Genomic DNA, 16,539 nt, shown 5'->3' with positions numbered 1-16,539 from the left:
TGTTTCCTCAAAATGTACAAAAAGGAGGACATTTCAGCCCAAAAGGAGGACATCCGATTTTTATCGAAAAAGGAGGACATGTCCTCCTTTAGGATACCATATGGTCACCCTAATCTAGCCGCCCTCCCGTTGGTAATGCCACTTCCAGCTGCTGCGGGTAGTTTGGGGCTAGTCTGCCGTCTTGTAGCCGCCCAATGTTAAGCCACTGATGGTTTATGTGTGAGTATTAATAAAATAACAGTAAATATACTTAAGCGCATTTTGAAATTTGAATTGTAGTAGGTTGTAGAGAGACTGTGTGAAAACAGTGTCAAATTGTTTAGCTTTTACAGGGATATTTGCGTAGCCAGCTAAAGTCTGGCATCTTACAGCCACGGACAAAACTAGCTCTGTACACATTGTTGATTCGTACAGGCTCAGGGGTAGACCCGCATTGGCTGGCTATGTGCAATCGAGGAATATGTGCGTGCGGCCGGTGTGCAGGGAGACGAGCGATTGGAGACATGAATATTTTCCAAAAACTATCCATCAGTTTCAGTTATCTTACCCCTGTTTGATCCGACCAATCTATTATAAGTTGGATCGCATTTATGATTGTGCCCTATCACTGGTTCTAAGATTTGATGCAGAGTACTCAAAGCTTGTTCGCCGATGGCAGCCGTACAGGCCCTTTGGGCTATACAGTTAGCTACATCAGCCCAAGTAAATCGTAGCACAATGAGCGATAGGTGACTGTAAGTAGGTTGGTATGGTTGTCCTCTGCCATCACTGTAACGAATGAAAGCATCAAAACAAAACTAACTTTTTACTCTCACGATTTCCTCTCACCGTTCCTACTCTCTTAGCGTTTCAAATTGCAATCGAAATATTTATGTGACGGTGAGTGCAGATAACAGTTCGGTTTCTACTAGAACAGCTGCCACAATATCGCGAAAAAAGTCTTATAATAAAGTGTTTTAGTGATTATTTTATGCTCTAATCGTAATTTATATTTCGTGTAATACATTTGCGACGTGTTTCAATCAAATTTTACGTATTATTTTTCTTAAAAAGTGCAATGTTTATTTTTCTGTAGGGATCGATACTCGAAACGTAGCTGCAGCAGGACAGTACCAAGGAATTCAAAACAGAGAATGTTTTTGCAAATTGATTGAATCCACGGTGTTCTAGTCAGGGTTCTAAAGTGAAAAGTAGCCTTGTGTTTAGTAAACAAACAGCTGTTCAAAGGGCAACGATCGCAGCAAGATGCTGTGCTACGAAGGCAAGCTGAGCCTGTACTGCTTTGTTAGTGCCGTTTTCAGCTTAGCTCTGCAATGGGTTTTCTTCGAGTTGGACGTGTTCGCCGGAGATGTTGGTTTCTGGGTCAAAGCCGGCTTTCTTGGGGCTTATTATCTAGTTCTGAATGTTGCCATCCGATTGAAGTTTGTCACCAAAGATTATCAGGTGAGGACCTTTTGTTACAAATCATTAGTGAGTCATGAGAAATACCTACCACTCGCAGCTGAGAAATTGAAAATGAACAGTTGGAAGCGCTGATGACTTCATCATGAAAGTCATGTTCAAGATGTTTACGAGAAATTTACACATCTCGTTTGCACGAGATTCGATTGCGTCTTTGTTGACTTTTCTTTGAATAAATTACAAGTATTCTCGAATCTTTGCCGAGAACGATCGAAAACAACAAAACAACGGTAGCTATTTTTAGGCCGCTTTATCTTTTCTTTAAAGAAAGATTAAGAGTTTTAATGGACACAGTCAAGAGTTTGAAAACCTTGAACAACAGCCTTTCGAGACTTCTATCGTAATCATTTTATTGTTATTTTTACAGATTGCCGTGCGAGCAACATTCTTAGGAGCTGTATTTTCCCTGGGGGTACTCATATTCCAAAACTGCCCAGAAGAGTATAAATCATTCGGAGTTTATGTCACACTGATGTCCGTATTCCATTATTCGGAATATCTAGGAATAGCATTTTGCAATCCTAAAACTCTTTCGCCGGACTCATTCATTCTGAACCACTCACTTCACTATGCCTTGGCGGCAGCGGCCAGTTGGGTTGAGTATTTCATCGAGGTTTATTTCTTCCCTGGTAAGTATTTTGTAGTAGTCGCGAGACGTTTATCTTTTCACCTACACCTATAGTTTTTAAATTACTGTTTGACTTGTTCAATTATTTTATTACTTTTAAGCCAAGCTGTGCCTAGAGATGTCGAAAATTAATTGATTAGTTCGATTAATCGATTCATCGTTGCGATAATCGATTAATTTTGAATCGATTACTACCCAGTGAATAATCGAGAAGAATCGATTAATCGATTCATCGTTGGGATAATTGATTAATTTTAATCGATTTCTACCCAACGAAAATACAATTTTTTTGAAGGAATTTCTGAAAGAATTTCCAAAGGAATTCTTTGAGGAATTATTAAATTTTAGTACCTGGCATAAGACGAGTTTTACCACAAAAGTTCAACACAATGGACGCAGTGGTTCTATGCCCCAACAAAAAAAAGACGAGTTTAGTATTATTCCATTTATTTCCACCACGTTACACTGCCTTACTTTTGAAGTCGAAATACGAATCGATATTGATTACAACATGGTGGAATTAAATGAAATAGTATTAAACTCGTCTTATGACAAGGGAAGACATTCCACTAAAAGAACTCAATAAGTTTTTTTTAAATTTCAACGGCTTCTTCGGTTTTAACGTAAAGAAACGAATATGCAATTTCCTCGACGTTTCGACACGGGGATTGTTTCTTCCTCAGGGGGAAAATTTGTCGTTTTTTGTCTATTGTTTGGTCTAAACTGGTCTTAACTGTGTCACATGACTTTTTTTTTTATAAATCTATGTACTTGCTGACAGTGACGCTATTTTATTTTTATCACGTCCCCCCTCCTATATTGAATTTTCTGGATTTTTCTGAAATTCATTTCGGAATTTATTCAGAAATTTCTTAAGAAATTTATTCGGAAATTTGTAGAATTTTGCCATAGAATTCTCGGATTCAATTTTCTAGAGAAAATTACAAACTGTAGAATTCCCGAAGGAATAGAACTTCCAAGGGAAAGAATTTCTGAAGGAATTTCCGGAGGAATACTTGGAGGAATTCCCAGAGGAATTCCAGAAATAATTCCCAGAATAAGGAATTTCAGAAAGAAGTCCTTAACATAAGAATTTCAAATAAATTCCTTATGTTTTCTCTAAAGCGATTTCTAAAGGAAATTTTTCAGAATAAATTCCTAGAAGAATCACTAATGGAATTCCTGGAGACAATTTTGGAAGATTTTTTGATTGTATGCCTGAAAGAGCTTCTGAATGAATTTACGAAAGAATTTCTTGAAGTATTATCAAAAGAAGTATGGAGGATTTCCCCTTGTCATTTTTGTTCGTATTTTTCAAGAAATTTCTCAAGAAACTCTTTCCACAATTTCCAGACGACAAAATACAATAGAAAATCGTAATGTTTGAATTTGCCTAAAGTAAGCCAAGAAATAGTTTTTAAATTTAATATTATCAAATATTCAAACTTTTAAAATTGTTGTGACATTATGATCCATGACAAATATTGTTAAACGTTCAATAATTTTCCCATTTACTTTTTTTCAAAAATTAATAAAAAAAATCATTAGCACCATGTAAAACTTAAACTCGTGAATGCTTTTTCTAGATGTTATGTGTTCAACGTATTTTTAGAATCCTGGAAATTTATTACAAACCCTGGAAAAAACCTGTAAAAACCATGAAATTTTCATTTTGAAAATAAGTCGACATCCTGTCTAGGAGGTATCTTCGTTTTCTGTTGGTAATCTTGTAAAAATACCATCGGAGTTATCCAAAAATATCGCAAAAATTTCTCCAGAAATAATTTTAGAGAAGAATCTTCTAATTTTTGAACGTCTTTTCAGCGAAAGCACTTACAATTAAAATGAGGCATCTGCTTGGAATCGAAGAGCCGTTTTGTGTTTTATATTGTTGTCTGACCGCTTATTCGTTGTAGATGAATAAGAAGTAGAAACGAGCCTTTTTTTAATCTAGTACCCATCTCAATTTTCCTTCCATTCTTCGATCTCTCCATATCTCGATGGTCCCTTCAATATCGAGATGTGGAGAGGCGACTGTATTAGATTCTCACCTAAAACTAAATCCGCGCGAAGCCCTAAACTCGTTAGGGGCTGTCCATAAACCGAAAAAGTCTACGTTAGTCTACGAAGGGGGACGGGGGGTATACTAAAAGTCTACGTAGACTTTTTTATTTATTTATTTATTATTGGAAAACACTTCATACGGCAGCTTTGGGCGAAGTTCACTTGTTTGATTTTTTTTAGATTTTTCCGTTGTTTTGCAAGTCTTTGCCGAAAGAATCTCTCGAATTTCTCCAGAAAAATCTTATGTATAATAGTCTGAGCTACGGCTTGAAAATATAATGATTTCAACAGCAAATTCTTCTGTGTTAAGCAGGAAAATTCTCCAAAACTTTTGAAATTTTTTTTAAATTTCCACTTGGATTACATTGCAAATTCTACAAAAATATCTTTTGATGTTCAGTAGGAACTTCTTTAGAAACTACAGGTTATTCTTTAGAATTTCCACGGAAAATTATGTCGCACTTCAACGGAATTTACAGAGAAAGCATTTTGGAATATCAAAGAAGAAGTCTTTTTTTTCTCAATTTTGGAAATTCTTGGAATTTTTGCGAGGAATTCTTTGAACATACATATAAGCGAAATTCTTCGAAATGTTGCGGTATTTCTTCGGCAGTTCTAATGCAAATTCTTTGAAATTATCGATGAAAAAAATTTGTTGAAAACTTTCACGAGAAATTATTTGAATTTTCCACCAAAAAATCTTTGAGTTTCCACAAAAAAAAAATTGCAATTCTTGTAAGAAAGCATTTGTAATTTTCATGAAAATTTTCATTCGAAATTTTTACGATAAATTCACCACAAATTCAACTGAAATTCTCCATAATTTTCTCCGAAAATTATTTGGAAAACTCTGTGGAGTGTCCATGAGATTTTTTTTAAATTTCCACAGGAAATCGCTTCTACTTTGCAAGAGAAATTTCATAATATCGTAGAAAACCATGCTAAGATTCAATAGGAAATAATTCTATTTTTTTCCGGAAATTACTCAACATTTTAACGGGAAAACTTTTGGAATTAAAAAAAAAATCTTGGGGTTTCAACGGATGATTATTCAGCGGGATATTGTATGGAATTTTCAAGAAAAACATCGGTATTATCACGGAGAGTTCTTTGGAGAACTACCTGGAAACTTTAAAAGTTATCAATCGGGAAATTCTAAGGAATTTTCACGAAAAAATTATTGGAATGTAAACTTGACATTCTCGGAATTTCAACTCATAACTTTTCGAAATTCTGAAAATTCTTGGGTTTTCTACAAATTTGAACCGGCATGAAGAATTATAATTCAGATGCGTGACAGATTTTAAGTAGTGGCGCGCCGATGCATTGGGTTCGAGATTTGGTTTCAAGAGCTATGGACAGAGGATTGAATTTGATTTCGTTTTGAATTTTTAATTCATGTTGTGTTGGATTTTGTTCAGTTTGATTTTATTATGTTTGAAATTTCAATTTTACTTTAATGTTCACAATGGATTTGGAAATGGATTTTTATAGCTGAATTGCTGAAAACGTGGTTGATTTCCATATTTTTTCCAATCACAAATGATATTTTATAAAATTTGAAAAAGGCTACGTAGACTTCAAGGGGGTGGGGGAGGGGTTTCGCAAAAGTCTACGAAAGTCTACTAGGGGGGAGGGGGTTTTGAATATGTGAAATTTCGGTCTACGTGGTTTATGGACAGCCCCTAATGTGCTCCATAATAAACGTATTCTATGCCCTGCAACAATTTTAGATTATTTTTTCAAGCTTCGTCGGATTCGGATACAAATAAATCTGTGTTCCAAATGAACGTCAAGCCACTATGAAATAAGACATAATTGAATTATTGAGAACAAATTTTAAATGCTTGAACAACTTACACCAGTTAAAATCTATTAAGAAACCTGACGTACTGCTGCAAAAAAAAAGAATACATGTAATTTTGGATTTCATTTGTGTCGTTGATATTAGAGTAATGAAAGACAGCCTAGATGGCTTTGTCAACACAGACGTCTCTCAGTAATAATGTTCAACATATTTTATTGGAATCCAATCGTTGAATAAGAATGTCTACATCGAATGAAAACAATATTTTTATCCATTATTACATTAAAAAACAACAAAAAAGTTACAGTGAGTGTAAAGTACCTTATTTTAATTATCAACTTTCTTTGAAATTCAGTCTCATATATGATACGATTTAATTGAACGCTGCTAATTGATGATACACTCATAAAATGCAGATGTAGCATGTTGCAGAATTTTTACCTGTATCCTGACATTCAATATGAAACCAATCTGTATAACTTACACATTTTATCCACCCGGATCCATTATTTGAATTACTGGAAGGCCCAAGTAACAATTTCCATGCTTCTTGGATTTATCTGATTTTTATTGCGGACTTATGACAGCAATCACCAAGCTGATTGCTCAGTATTATTGGCGCTCTTATTGCTATCAATAAACCTCCCATAAATCTGCTGAAAAATGCTTCAAACGTCAAATGCATATGAACAGATCTATGGTAGTGATGAAGAGCGTAATAAATCCAATTTTCAACGCTCGAATAAAGCTACAATTTTTGGTCCTAATGTGGTCAAATGAATTACCCCCATAAGAATGTTTGTATTGCAAAGAGTTTATGACGGTGTATTTTAAAAGCAAAATTTTTCTGATCAAATTCCATGATGGCCATATTGAAAACGGAAAAGCATTTCGCAGTCAGTGAAATGCATGATTTAACGAAATTTTCACCGCCTATCATACTTTTTCCGATGAATAATTTTATTAATTAATAGTTTGGGCAAAAATACTAATCGATTCAGTGGAAATCCTAGATGTTGTGGTAATCAATATTTTCGATTTATGTCCCTGAACTACGTTATATGGCCGGCGCGTGGTGTTCAACCTTATTTTTTCACAACATTTGACCATAAAATCGGAAGCGCACTTCTTTTCAATAATACTGAGTCGAAAAACACAACCTGAAATAAAATATTAGGGATATACACTTAACGGCGTAGGTTGATGCGTATCTGATTATAGAAATGTTTCACACTCAATCACTAGGGACATATTTCAAATCGCCTATGAAACATTTCCATAAACAGATACACAGCAACCTACGCCGTTAACTGAATCCCCCTATTATTTTGTTGTCATCATCATAATTTTCATCAACAATCCATTTTGTTATTATTTTTCTGCAAAGATTTGTTTCTCTTTTTTTAATGCAACATTTTGACAGCTGCTGCAGCCAAATTCCCTTTTTTTTGCGGGTGGTTTAAAAAGGGTTTCTAAATGCTCTTATAATAGGTTTATAGTGGTTATCTGGAGAGGGCCACTTGGCAATATCTTACTCTTATAGTGGTCATCAGAAGGTTGCCGTTTATTACTCGGTTTTATTGTTAGATCTTATAAATTGATCTTGAAAAGCATTCTTAGAGCGGAATAAAACTTAAAATGTTACTTGGGGGATCCGTACACTGGACAAAGGATATCTTGTAGGTTAAAGGTTGATTCAAATTTTTGTTTACGCCCAGGATTCTTGTAGATAGTTTTTAGGTCTTTGGTGGCATTTGCTTCATTGAGATGCTTTCGGTAAGGCGATGAAGTGAGCTCTACCCGATGTTGCTTTTTCTCCCAGAAGTTCGTTCCTCTCATTCTGCTTTTGGACTATAGCAGCGGCTCTCAACCTGGGGTACATGTACCCCTAGGGGTACCTTTGCCGGCTCCAGGGGGTACCTCGGACCAAAATGCGTAATGGCGGATGTATTACAATTCCAATAAAACTTATTGATATTGTTTTAATATTTATGTATTTTTAGATTTCAAAATTTTGTATTGTACATATTATGCATGGCGGTCAGTAAATCGAAACCTATCGAGTCCTGCCCACTACAACCTGCATAGTGTATGATGGTCTGTGCAACAAAAGATTAAAAGAACAAAAATTTTAACGACTTAAATCTAAAACTAAGAGGTCTGAAAACCTCTATTTGAGAGGCGTGAAGGCTCAGTCACTTCGTTGATAACTCGTAAGCTTTTTTTTTATTTTTTTTTTAACTATCGTTTATTTGGAAGGCTCATTTGCCGTAAAGCGCTACGGAGCCGAAATCATATTTTTAAATACAGTTTTTCATGATTCTTATACACTAATATTAGTTTTGGGGAACCGAAAGACTCGCGGTTTGGTCGAGGTTAGGGAATACAATTATACAATAGGAAAGGAAGGGAATTTAGGGTGCTTAATTAATTACAATGCTGATGTTCACACAGTTGAAATCCTTGGCAATGTTTCACAACTGTAACGAGACAACCATTTTTGGGAGACAACAGCGAGAGGAAGACATACGGGTGGGGTTTAATGGTAGACATCAGGAGGAAGACATTTACAAGGGATTGCGACAGCAAAAGAGATGGAAGGGCGACAATTATAATCTAACATCAGCAACTTTCAAGAATTGGTGGACAAGGGACATGTATTCGAGATCAAGGCCCGCCAACACTTCCCTAATAGGCTTTGGCTGCTTTCCTCGGACCCGAAGATGTTCAGTTAGCGCCGATCTGGGGCCACGATGCTCCTCGCACGCCCACACGACATGGTCAATGTCCTGATAATCTGCCTCGCAAACACAGAGATTGCCTTCTGAGAGCCCCACTCGAAAAAGATGTGCATTTAAAGAGTAGTGATTGGACATTAGACGACACATGGTTCGAATGAAGTCTCGTCCCAAATTCAATTTTTTGAACCATGGCCGCTTCGACACCTGTTGGCGAATTGAATACAGCCATCTACCCATCTCCCCATTTGTCCATTTTTGTTGCCAGCTGATCAAGGTTTCCTGACGAACTAATGAGAAAAATTCATCGAAGGTGATTTGCCGATCGTAAATATCACCTTCCATAGCGCCCACCTTAGCCAGAGAGTCCGCTTTCTCATTTCCCGGGATCGAGCAATGAGAAGGGACCCAAGCCATGGTGATTGTGTAAGACCTTTGCGATAAAGCACTCAAAGCTTTCCGTATCCTAGTCATAAGATACGCTGAGTGCTTAACCGGTTTCACTGACCGAACAGCCTCCAAGGAACTTAGACTGTCGGTGAAGATGAAAAAGTGGTCAGGAGGTAGGGACGCAATATGCATGAGAGAATAGTGAATAGCTGCTTGTTCAGCAGTATACACGGAGCTGGGCTCTTTGAGCTTAAAGTAGGCGCTATGAAAAACGTTGAATACTCCGAAACCAGTGGAGTCATCCGATTTTGACCCATCTGTAAAAAAGCTTCTTTCTTCACTGACGTGCCTGTATTTGCTTGCAAATAATGGAGGTATGACCTCCGGACGAAGGAAGTCTGGTATTCCATGAACCTCCTGCTTCATGGACAGATCAAAAGTTACAGAGGAACTGAAGGAGTCTAAGAAGTTAGCACGATTGGTATCTACCGAAGAAGGGCTTATCTCCAGCGTTATGTACCAGTGGTAAATACTCATGAATCGAGATTGAGGGTTTTGTTCGAGCAGCTTTTCGAAGTTGTCAATGACCAATGGATTGAGAACCTCACAGCGGATGAGGAACCGGAGCGATAATTCCGCGAAACGATCTGTCAACGGCAGTACTCCCGCAAGTATTTCCAAACTCATCGTATGCGTCGAATTCATACAACCTAACGCGATACGGAGACAGCGGTACTGAATCCGTTGAAGCTTCAGAATGTGTGTTTTAGCCGCGGACTGGAAGCAGAAACTACCGTATTCGAGAACCGACAAAATGGTTGTTCGATACAACGTTCGATACTGGCATTTTTGTGTCAGATACACAATGTGCTTCCCGAAGGTGCATTTCGAGTCGAACCAGACCCCGAGGTATTTTGAAGACATGCTATGAGTGATTGTCTTACCCATCAGTTGGAGCGGGAACTTTGCCGGCTTATGTTTTTTTGAAAAGACAACCATCTCAGTTTTCTCCGGAGAGAATTCGATACCCAGCTTCGTAGCCCAAGTGGACAAATTGTCCAAAGTATCTTGCAATCGTCCTTGCAGATCAACCGCTGTTGGCCCCGAAACGGATACAACACAATCATCTGCAAGCTGTCTCAACGAGCAATTTGGCATGAGACATTCATCAATGTCTCTGACGTAAAAATTGTAAAGAAGGGGGCTCAAACATGAGCCCTGGGGGAGACCCATGTAGCTAATTCGTGAAGTTGCCGAGTCATCATGAGAAAAACTCATACGCTTCTCTGACAACAAATTGTACAAATAGTTGTTCAAAATTGGTGAAAGTCCACACTCGTGGAGTTTGTCAGATAAGACGTCGACGCAAACTGAATCAAAAGCCCCCTTAATGTCCAAAAACACTGAGCCCATTTGCTCTTTTTTTAGCGAAAGTAAGCTGAATTTCTGAAGAAAGCAACGCAAGACAGTCGTTCGTTCCCTTGCCCCTGCGGAAACCAAATTGTGTATCTGACAACAAACTATTCGACTCAACCCATTTGTCTAGCCGGAAGAGAATCATCTTCTCCAACAGCTTCCGAAGACATGACAGCATCGCGATGGGGCGATACGAGTTACAATCCGACGCGGGTTTTCCGGGCTTCTGGATGGCTATCACCCTCACTTCCCTCCAATCATCCGGAACAATGTTGCACTCCAGTAACTGATTGAACAAGTTCAATAAGCGCCTCTTTGCGACGTCTGGGAGGTTTTTGAGTAAATTGAACTTGATTCTATCCATCCCAGGAGCGGAATTGTTACATGAGAGGAGAGCAAGCGAGAGTTCAATCATCGAAAAGGGGCGATCCATATCATCCCTGTCAGCAAAAGTATCACGTGACTCTTGCTTCACCGACACCGAATCCGGACAAACTTTCTTTGCAAAGTCGAGTATCCATCGCGACGAGCTTTCACGATCTTCGTTTACGGACGACGCGTTGCGCATTCTTCTCCCGACGGTCCACAAAGTTTTCATTGAGGTCTCGTGCGATAAACCTTCAACAAAAGTGCGCCAATATCCGCGTTTCTTCACTTTGACCAGCTTCTTGAACTGGATCTCGAGCGCGATGTACCGTTTGTGAAGAACGATCGATCCGTGTTTCCGAAATTCTTTAAACGCGGCGGATTTCTTGCGATAAAGTTGTGTACACTCGACATCCCACCACGGACTGGGTGGTTTCCTACGAACCGAAGCTCCTGGTACCGGCCGGCGTTGTACCTGAAGAGCGCTGTCAAGGATCAACTTTGATAGAAACTCGTACTCTTGTCGCGGGGGAAGTGCATCTATCGACTGTACGCCATCAATGATGGCCTCCGCATATTTTCCCCAATCGATGTGCTTCGTGAGGTCATATGAGAGGTCGATAGTAACAGATTGATTATGTCCATTGGAAATCGAGACTTCGATCGGCAAATGATCACTACCATGGGGATCTTGGACCACCTTCCAAGTACAGTCCAACGATAATGAGCTCGAACAAATTGAAAGATCTAGACGGCTATCTCTTGCTGGAGGAGCCACTCGTGTAACTTCTCCTGTATTCAAAATAAACATATTAAAGTCGTCGCAGAGGTCGTATATCATTGTTGAACGGTTGTCGTCGTACAGTTCCCCCCAGCCTGTTCCGTGGGAGTTGAAATCTCCCAGGAGCAACCGTGGCTCGGGCATAACCGAGCAGATGTGCGAGAGATCTCTTCGAGATATCGCGGTGTTTGGAGGAAGATATATCGAGGCGATACTGAGGTCTTTTCCTCGAATAGTCACCTGACATGCGACAGCTTCGGTGCCTGACATTGGAGCAAGATCGACTCTGTAGAAGGAGTGTTGTTTTTTGATCCCTAACAGCACTCCCCCATATCGATTTGCCCGATCGCGACGAATTATGTTGAAATCTGGAAAATGAAGGTTCACATCGGGTGTTAGCCATGTTTCACACAAAGCGAAAACGTCGCATTGTAATTTGTTAACTAAAAATTTGAAAATATCTAATTTGGGAAGAATACTTCGACAGTTCCACTGTAGAATCGAAATCATGTTACCCTTATTGACTAAGCTAGCCATCGAAGGATACAAATGACTTTAAGAGGGGCATTTTTGAAGCCAGCTGCTTCAGGAGAGGAGTCAGGATAGGAAGAACGGCTTTGACCATGTTCTTCACGGGGTCGGAAGCATCAAAGAAGTTAAGGATGAGCTCCACGATGCCAGAAAGCGTGAACATTGGAGCGCTCGGGTGTTGTCCCGTTCGCTTTCTATGCTCTATTTCTGGCGGAAAATGTGAAAAACTTGGGACATCAGGGATTTTTGATGTTCCCGGAAGCGGAGGAAACTCTCGTTCATCCTGATGTGAAACCACAAAAGTTGAACGTTTTTGAGCATTTCCTGCCGCTTGCGATTTGCCCATGTTGGAATAGGACTCACTTTGAGGCTGTTTTCTAGGCTTTTTCGAGGGTCGCTGGCTTTGTTTTACTCTTTTCCTCGTTGAGCCTTTGAAAACAAAGGGAACCCCATTTCCAACTTCAGAGTCAGAGCTGCCTTGATCGTCCAAAGGAAGAGACGAATAGATGGTGTCAGAAACCACCGGTGAAGCGGCCTTCCTCAGCATCTCGGCGTAGCTTCGTCGAGACCGCTGCTGAAGAGACCGTTTCTGGTGAATTCGCCGCTGTATATACGTCGGGCAAGCTTCGAGAGCATGTGGAGGGCCTTCGTTGCAATAAACACATTTCGGCACCGTCTTGCACGCGCCATCCACATGCTTCTCTCCGCACGATGCACAGCGAGGTTTATTGCAGCAGTACTGAGCGGTGTGGCCCAGCTGCTTGCAATTAACACAATTCATCACCTTCGGTACATACAGCCGAACAGGTAGACGAAGTTTTCCAATCACCACATAATCAGGCAGTGCGGACCCGGAGAAGGTCACACAGAACGAGTCTGAAGGCGAATAAACTCGATTCTCCCCCTCCTGCGACACTGAATACATTTGTTTGTCTTAACAGGAGGCAGAGAAGCATTTTTGAAACGGCCGCAACCTTGTTTCAAATCATCACAAGTCATGCTCCCCTCTGTGATCACTCCCCCGATCTCACATACTGCTGATGGAAGATATACCTTATATTCTAGAGTGAAGAGCTCAAAGGTGGCAATCTCGTTGGCCTGTTTGCGATCAGAACAAGTGACGCGCAGCTTATTAGGCCCAACCATGTCAATGGTTGTGACAGACGAGAATCGCTTTTCCAGATCTTTACTGATCTGACTTATATTCAATCGTTTGCCTTTGGATCGGAAAAAAACAACGTATGGCCCACTAGAGTCGGGTGGGTAGGCCTTGTGGCGGGGAATAGTAGGGGAAACAGCGTTGCTAGTTGCTCTCTTTTTTTCCGGTAGACCAGAATGCAACATAGTATCATCAGACTGGGAGTACAATATACCCCCGCCATTCTCGCCATCGCTCATTGCGGACACGAAGTGACCGCGGGAGCGAGGCACACACTATTTAAAATTGACACTTATTACTAAGAGAGAGAGAGAAAAACTAACACAAAAATAATGATTTGAAACTCAGGGGAAGACGAGAGAATAAAATAACTGGATTAAATAATCGAAAAGATTCTGGGAAGGGGAAAACTTTTTATACTTAGCTCTAACACTACGATGTCGCCAACGCCGATTGTTGCGGCTCACACTGCAGCTGGACTGTTGGCAGCCGCGGGGCAGCGGGACGCCGGCGACTGTGCTCGATCGGAGATGATGGTGTTTCTTGGGATCGTTGTTCACCACGTGGAACTGACAGCGTGGGGCGATGAAATTTTCACTTGCGGATGAACGCCGATAAATAACTCAATAACTTCTTTGGCGGAAAACCTTACTACACTTCCACTGAAGTAACACTTGAATTCTTCGGATGAATTAAAGACCTACGGTAAAAACCTGTCTGTCCAGGAAAACCCGAGGAAAACCGACTGTCCGTGGAGAAAACGACCGTCTCGCACGGTTGCTCGACGTGGAATCGAACTCGTAAGCTTGGAAGCCTCCTTTCAAGAGGCTCGGAAGGCTCCTTTCAAGAGGCTCGGAAGCCTCCTTTCAAGAGGCTCGGAAGCTTCCTTTCAAGAGGCTCGGAAGCCTCCTTTCAAGAGGCTCGGAAGCCTCCTTTCAAGAGGCTCGGAAGCCTCCTTTCAAGAGGCTCGGAAGCCTCCTTTCAAGAGGCTCGGAAGCCTCCTTTCAAGAGGCTCGGAAGCCTCCTATCAAGAGGCTCGGAAGCCTCCTTTCAAGAGGCTCGGAAGCCTCCTTTTAAGAGGCTCGGAAGCCTCCTTTCAAGAGGCTCGGAAGGCTCGTTTCAAGAGGCTCGGAAGGCTCCTTTCAAGAGTCTCGGAAGGCTCGTTTCAAGAGGCTCGGAAAGCGCCTTTCGTGAGGCTTGGAAGGCTCCTTCCAAGAGGCTCGGAAGGCTCCTTTCAAGAGGCTCGGAAGGCTCCTTTCAAGAGGCTCGGAAGCCTCCTTTCAAGAGGCTCGGAAGCTTCCTTTCAAGAGGCTCGGAAGCCTCCTTTCAAGAGGCTCGGAAGCCTTCTTTCAAGAGGCTCGGAAGCCTCCTTTCAAGAGGCTCGGAAGCCTCCTTTCAAGAGGCTCGGAAGCCTCCTTTCAAGAGGCTCGGAAGCCTCCTTTCAAGAGGCTCGGAAGCCTCCTTTCAAGAGGCTCGGAAGCCTGCTTTCAAGAGGCTCGGAAGCCTCCTTTCAAGAGGCTCGGAAGGCTCCTTTCAAGAGGCTCGGAAGGCTCCTTTCAAGAGTCTCGGAAGGCTCGTTTCAAGAGGCTCGGAAAGCGCCTTTCGAGAGGCTTGGAAGGCTCCTTCCAAGAGGCTCGGAAGGCTCCTTTCAAGAGGCTCGGAAGGCTCCTTTCAAGAGGCTCGGAAGCCTCCTTTCAAGAGGCTCGGAAGCCTCCTCTCAATAGGCTCGGAAGCCTCTTTTCTTGAGGCTCGGAAGCCTCCTTTCAATAGGCTCGGAAGCCTCTTTTGAAGAGGCTCGGAAGCCTCCTTTGTAGAGGTTTGGAAACCTCATTTTAAGAGGTTTGGAAACCTCGTTTTATGAGGTTTGGAAATCTCCTTTCAAGAGGTTTGGAAACCTCCTTTCAAGAGGCTCGGAAACCTTCTTTCAGAAAGCTTGGAAACCTCCTGTCAAGTGGTATTGAAGCCTCCTTTCAAGATGCTTGGAAGCCTCTTTTCAAGCTTACTTTGAAGAAGCTCGGAAGCCTACAATGTTCATCAAAGTCTTTATAGAAAGCTTGATGTGTAAATTTAATTTGAATAGCAAAGTTTTACAGAATAACGAAGATTTCATACAACATTTTGAAGAGCCATATATTGAGTTAATTTTCAGGTCCGTTTTCCATATATCTTATGAGGTTATTTTCATTTACAACAAAAAAAAAACAATAGGGGGTACCTCAATTCATGTAAAATATCGAAGGGGTACCTATCAAGGAAAAGGTTGAGAACCGCTGGACTAAAGATTTAGAAAAAGATATTTTAGTAACTAGATAAAGATTGTCGCTTCGGTTCCCTTTGTTCTGCTGTCCGGAACATGTGTGGTACCTAACTGTCAAATCGTATGGATTTTCCTTCTTTGACATTTAGCTCCTCTATCCTCGCCAGCAAAAGATATTTCGGACAGCGACGACAGCGACAATCTTTATCTAGTAACTAAAATATCTTTTGATTGATATCAACCATTTGCGTAGCAATGTCAAAAGTAGCAGATGTGTTCGGTAATTTCTGGAAGCCTTTATTCCATCGACGTCGCTTGGAACTCGTTGATAGCACGCTTTCCTGATTTTGAGTGTTGCGGGTTTTCGGTCGATTTTTTCTCTTGACTTCCGATTGCCCATTATTGGCATGATTTGTGATACATTGCAAAGAATTTTTGGAGCAAAGTAATCTTCTCAGGACTTGATACTGTATTCGACGATTGATCAGTAGGCTGGTTAATCTTTTTCGGAATCAAGCATGGAATCTCACGATCTGTTTGCACGATGTTTTCAAGGACATCCTGCTAATTTTCCTGAGCCACCAATGATGTGACCAACCACCCCGTTCTTGTCAATGAAGAGAAATGTGCTAACGTCAAACAGGAACTTTTCAGATTCACTTTAGAGGTTTTGAGAGCAGTTGAAATATTGGAAGATGTTACTGCATACGAATATTTCTGTACAATTAAAGTGGATTTTTTTTTGCATATCTTATTTAATTGTTATTATATCAAATTCAATTAATTATCTTAAAGACAAATCGTCTAGCTCAAACCTTTGTAGGGGTATGTGGCAGGACCATCTTCAGCATCATCTTTTCTAGTTAGTTATGGAATTGTTAGAATAGGTATAAATTATACATACTTTGCTAACACCAGTCTCGTCTACATTTCATATTCGG

At 40.6% G+C, this 16,539-nt stretch overlaps 1 protein-coding gene across 1 annotated transcript; it reads left to right on the top strand.

The window, feature by feature from the left end:
- Window positions 1–873: 873 nt before the first annotated feature.
- Window positions 874–13,949, top strand: LOC134227695 (protein-S-isoprenylcysteine O-methyltransferase-like). The gene is made up of 4 exons (XM_062709353.1): window positions 874–981; window positions 1,076–1,443; window positions 1,829–2,090; window positions 13,816–13,949. The coding sequence occupies exons 2-4, from the start codon at window positions 1,246–1,248 to the stop codon at window positions 13,947–13,949; spliced, it is 594 nt and encodes a 197-aa protein (XP_062565337.1). The 5' UTR covers window positions 874–981; window positions 1,076–1,245.
- Window positions 13,950–16,539: the final 2,590 nt, after the last annotated feature.

This window comes from Armigeres subalbatus, chromosome 3, assembly GCF_024139115.2.
Source record: "Armigeres subalbatus isolate Guangzhou_Male chromosome 3, GZ_Asu_2, whole genome shotgun sequence".
In the NCBI taxonomy this organism is placed as follows: domain Eukaryota; kingdom Metazoa; phylum Arthropoda; class Insecta; order Diptera; family Culicidae; genus Armigeres; species Armigeres subalbatus.
Note: the sequence above shows the minus strand (reverse complement) of the source record. Positions and strands in the feature narration are given on the sequence as shown.

What these genes read in the sequence shown, in the direction of transcription:
- LOC134227695 (XM_062709353.1), top strand. Translation starts at nt 1,246, where the DNA reads ATGCTGTGCTACGAAGGCAAGCTGAGCCTGTACTGCTTTGTTAGTGCC. An exon ending in TTGTCACCAAAGATTATCAG is followed by an intron (nt 1,444 to 1,828) that starts GTGAGGACCTTT and finishes TTATTTTTACAG; the next exon opens with ATTGCCGTGCGAGCAACATT. An exon ending in CGAGGTTTATTTCTTCCCTG is followed by an intron (nt 2,091 to 13,815) that starts GTAAGTATTTTG and finishes CTCACACTGCAG; the next exon opens with CTGGACTGTTGGCAGCCGCG.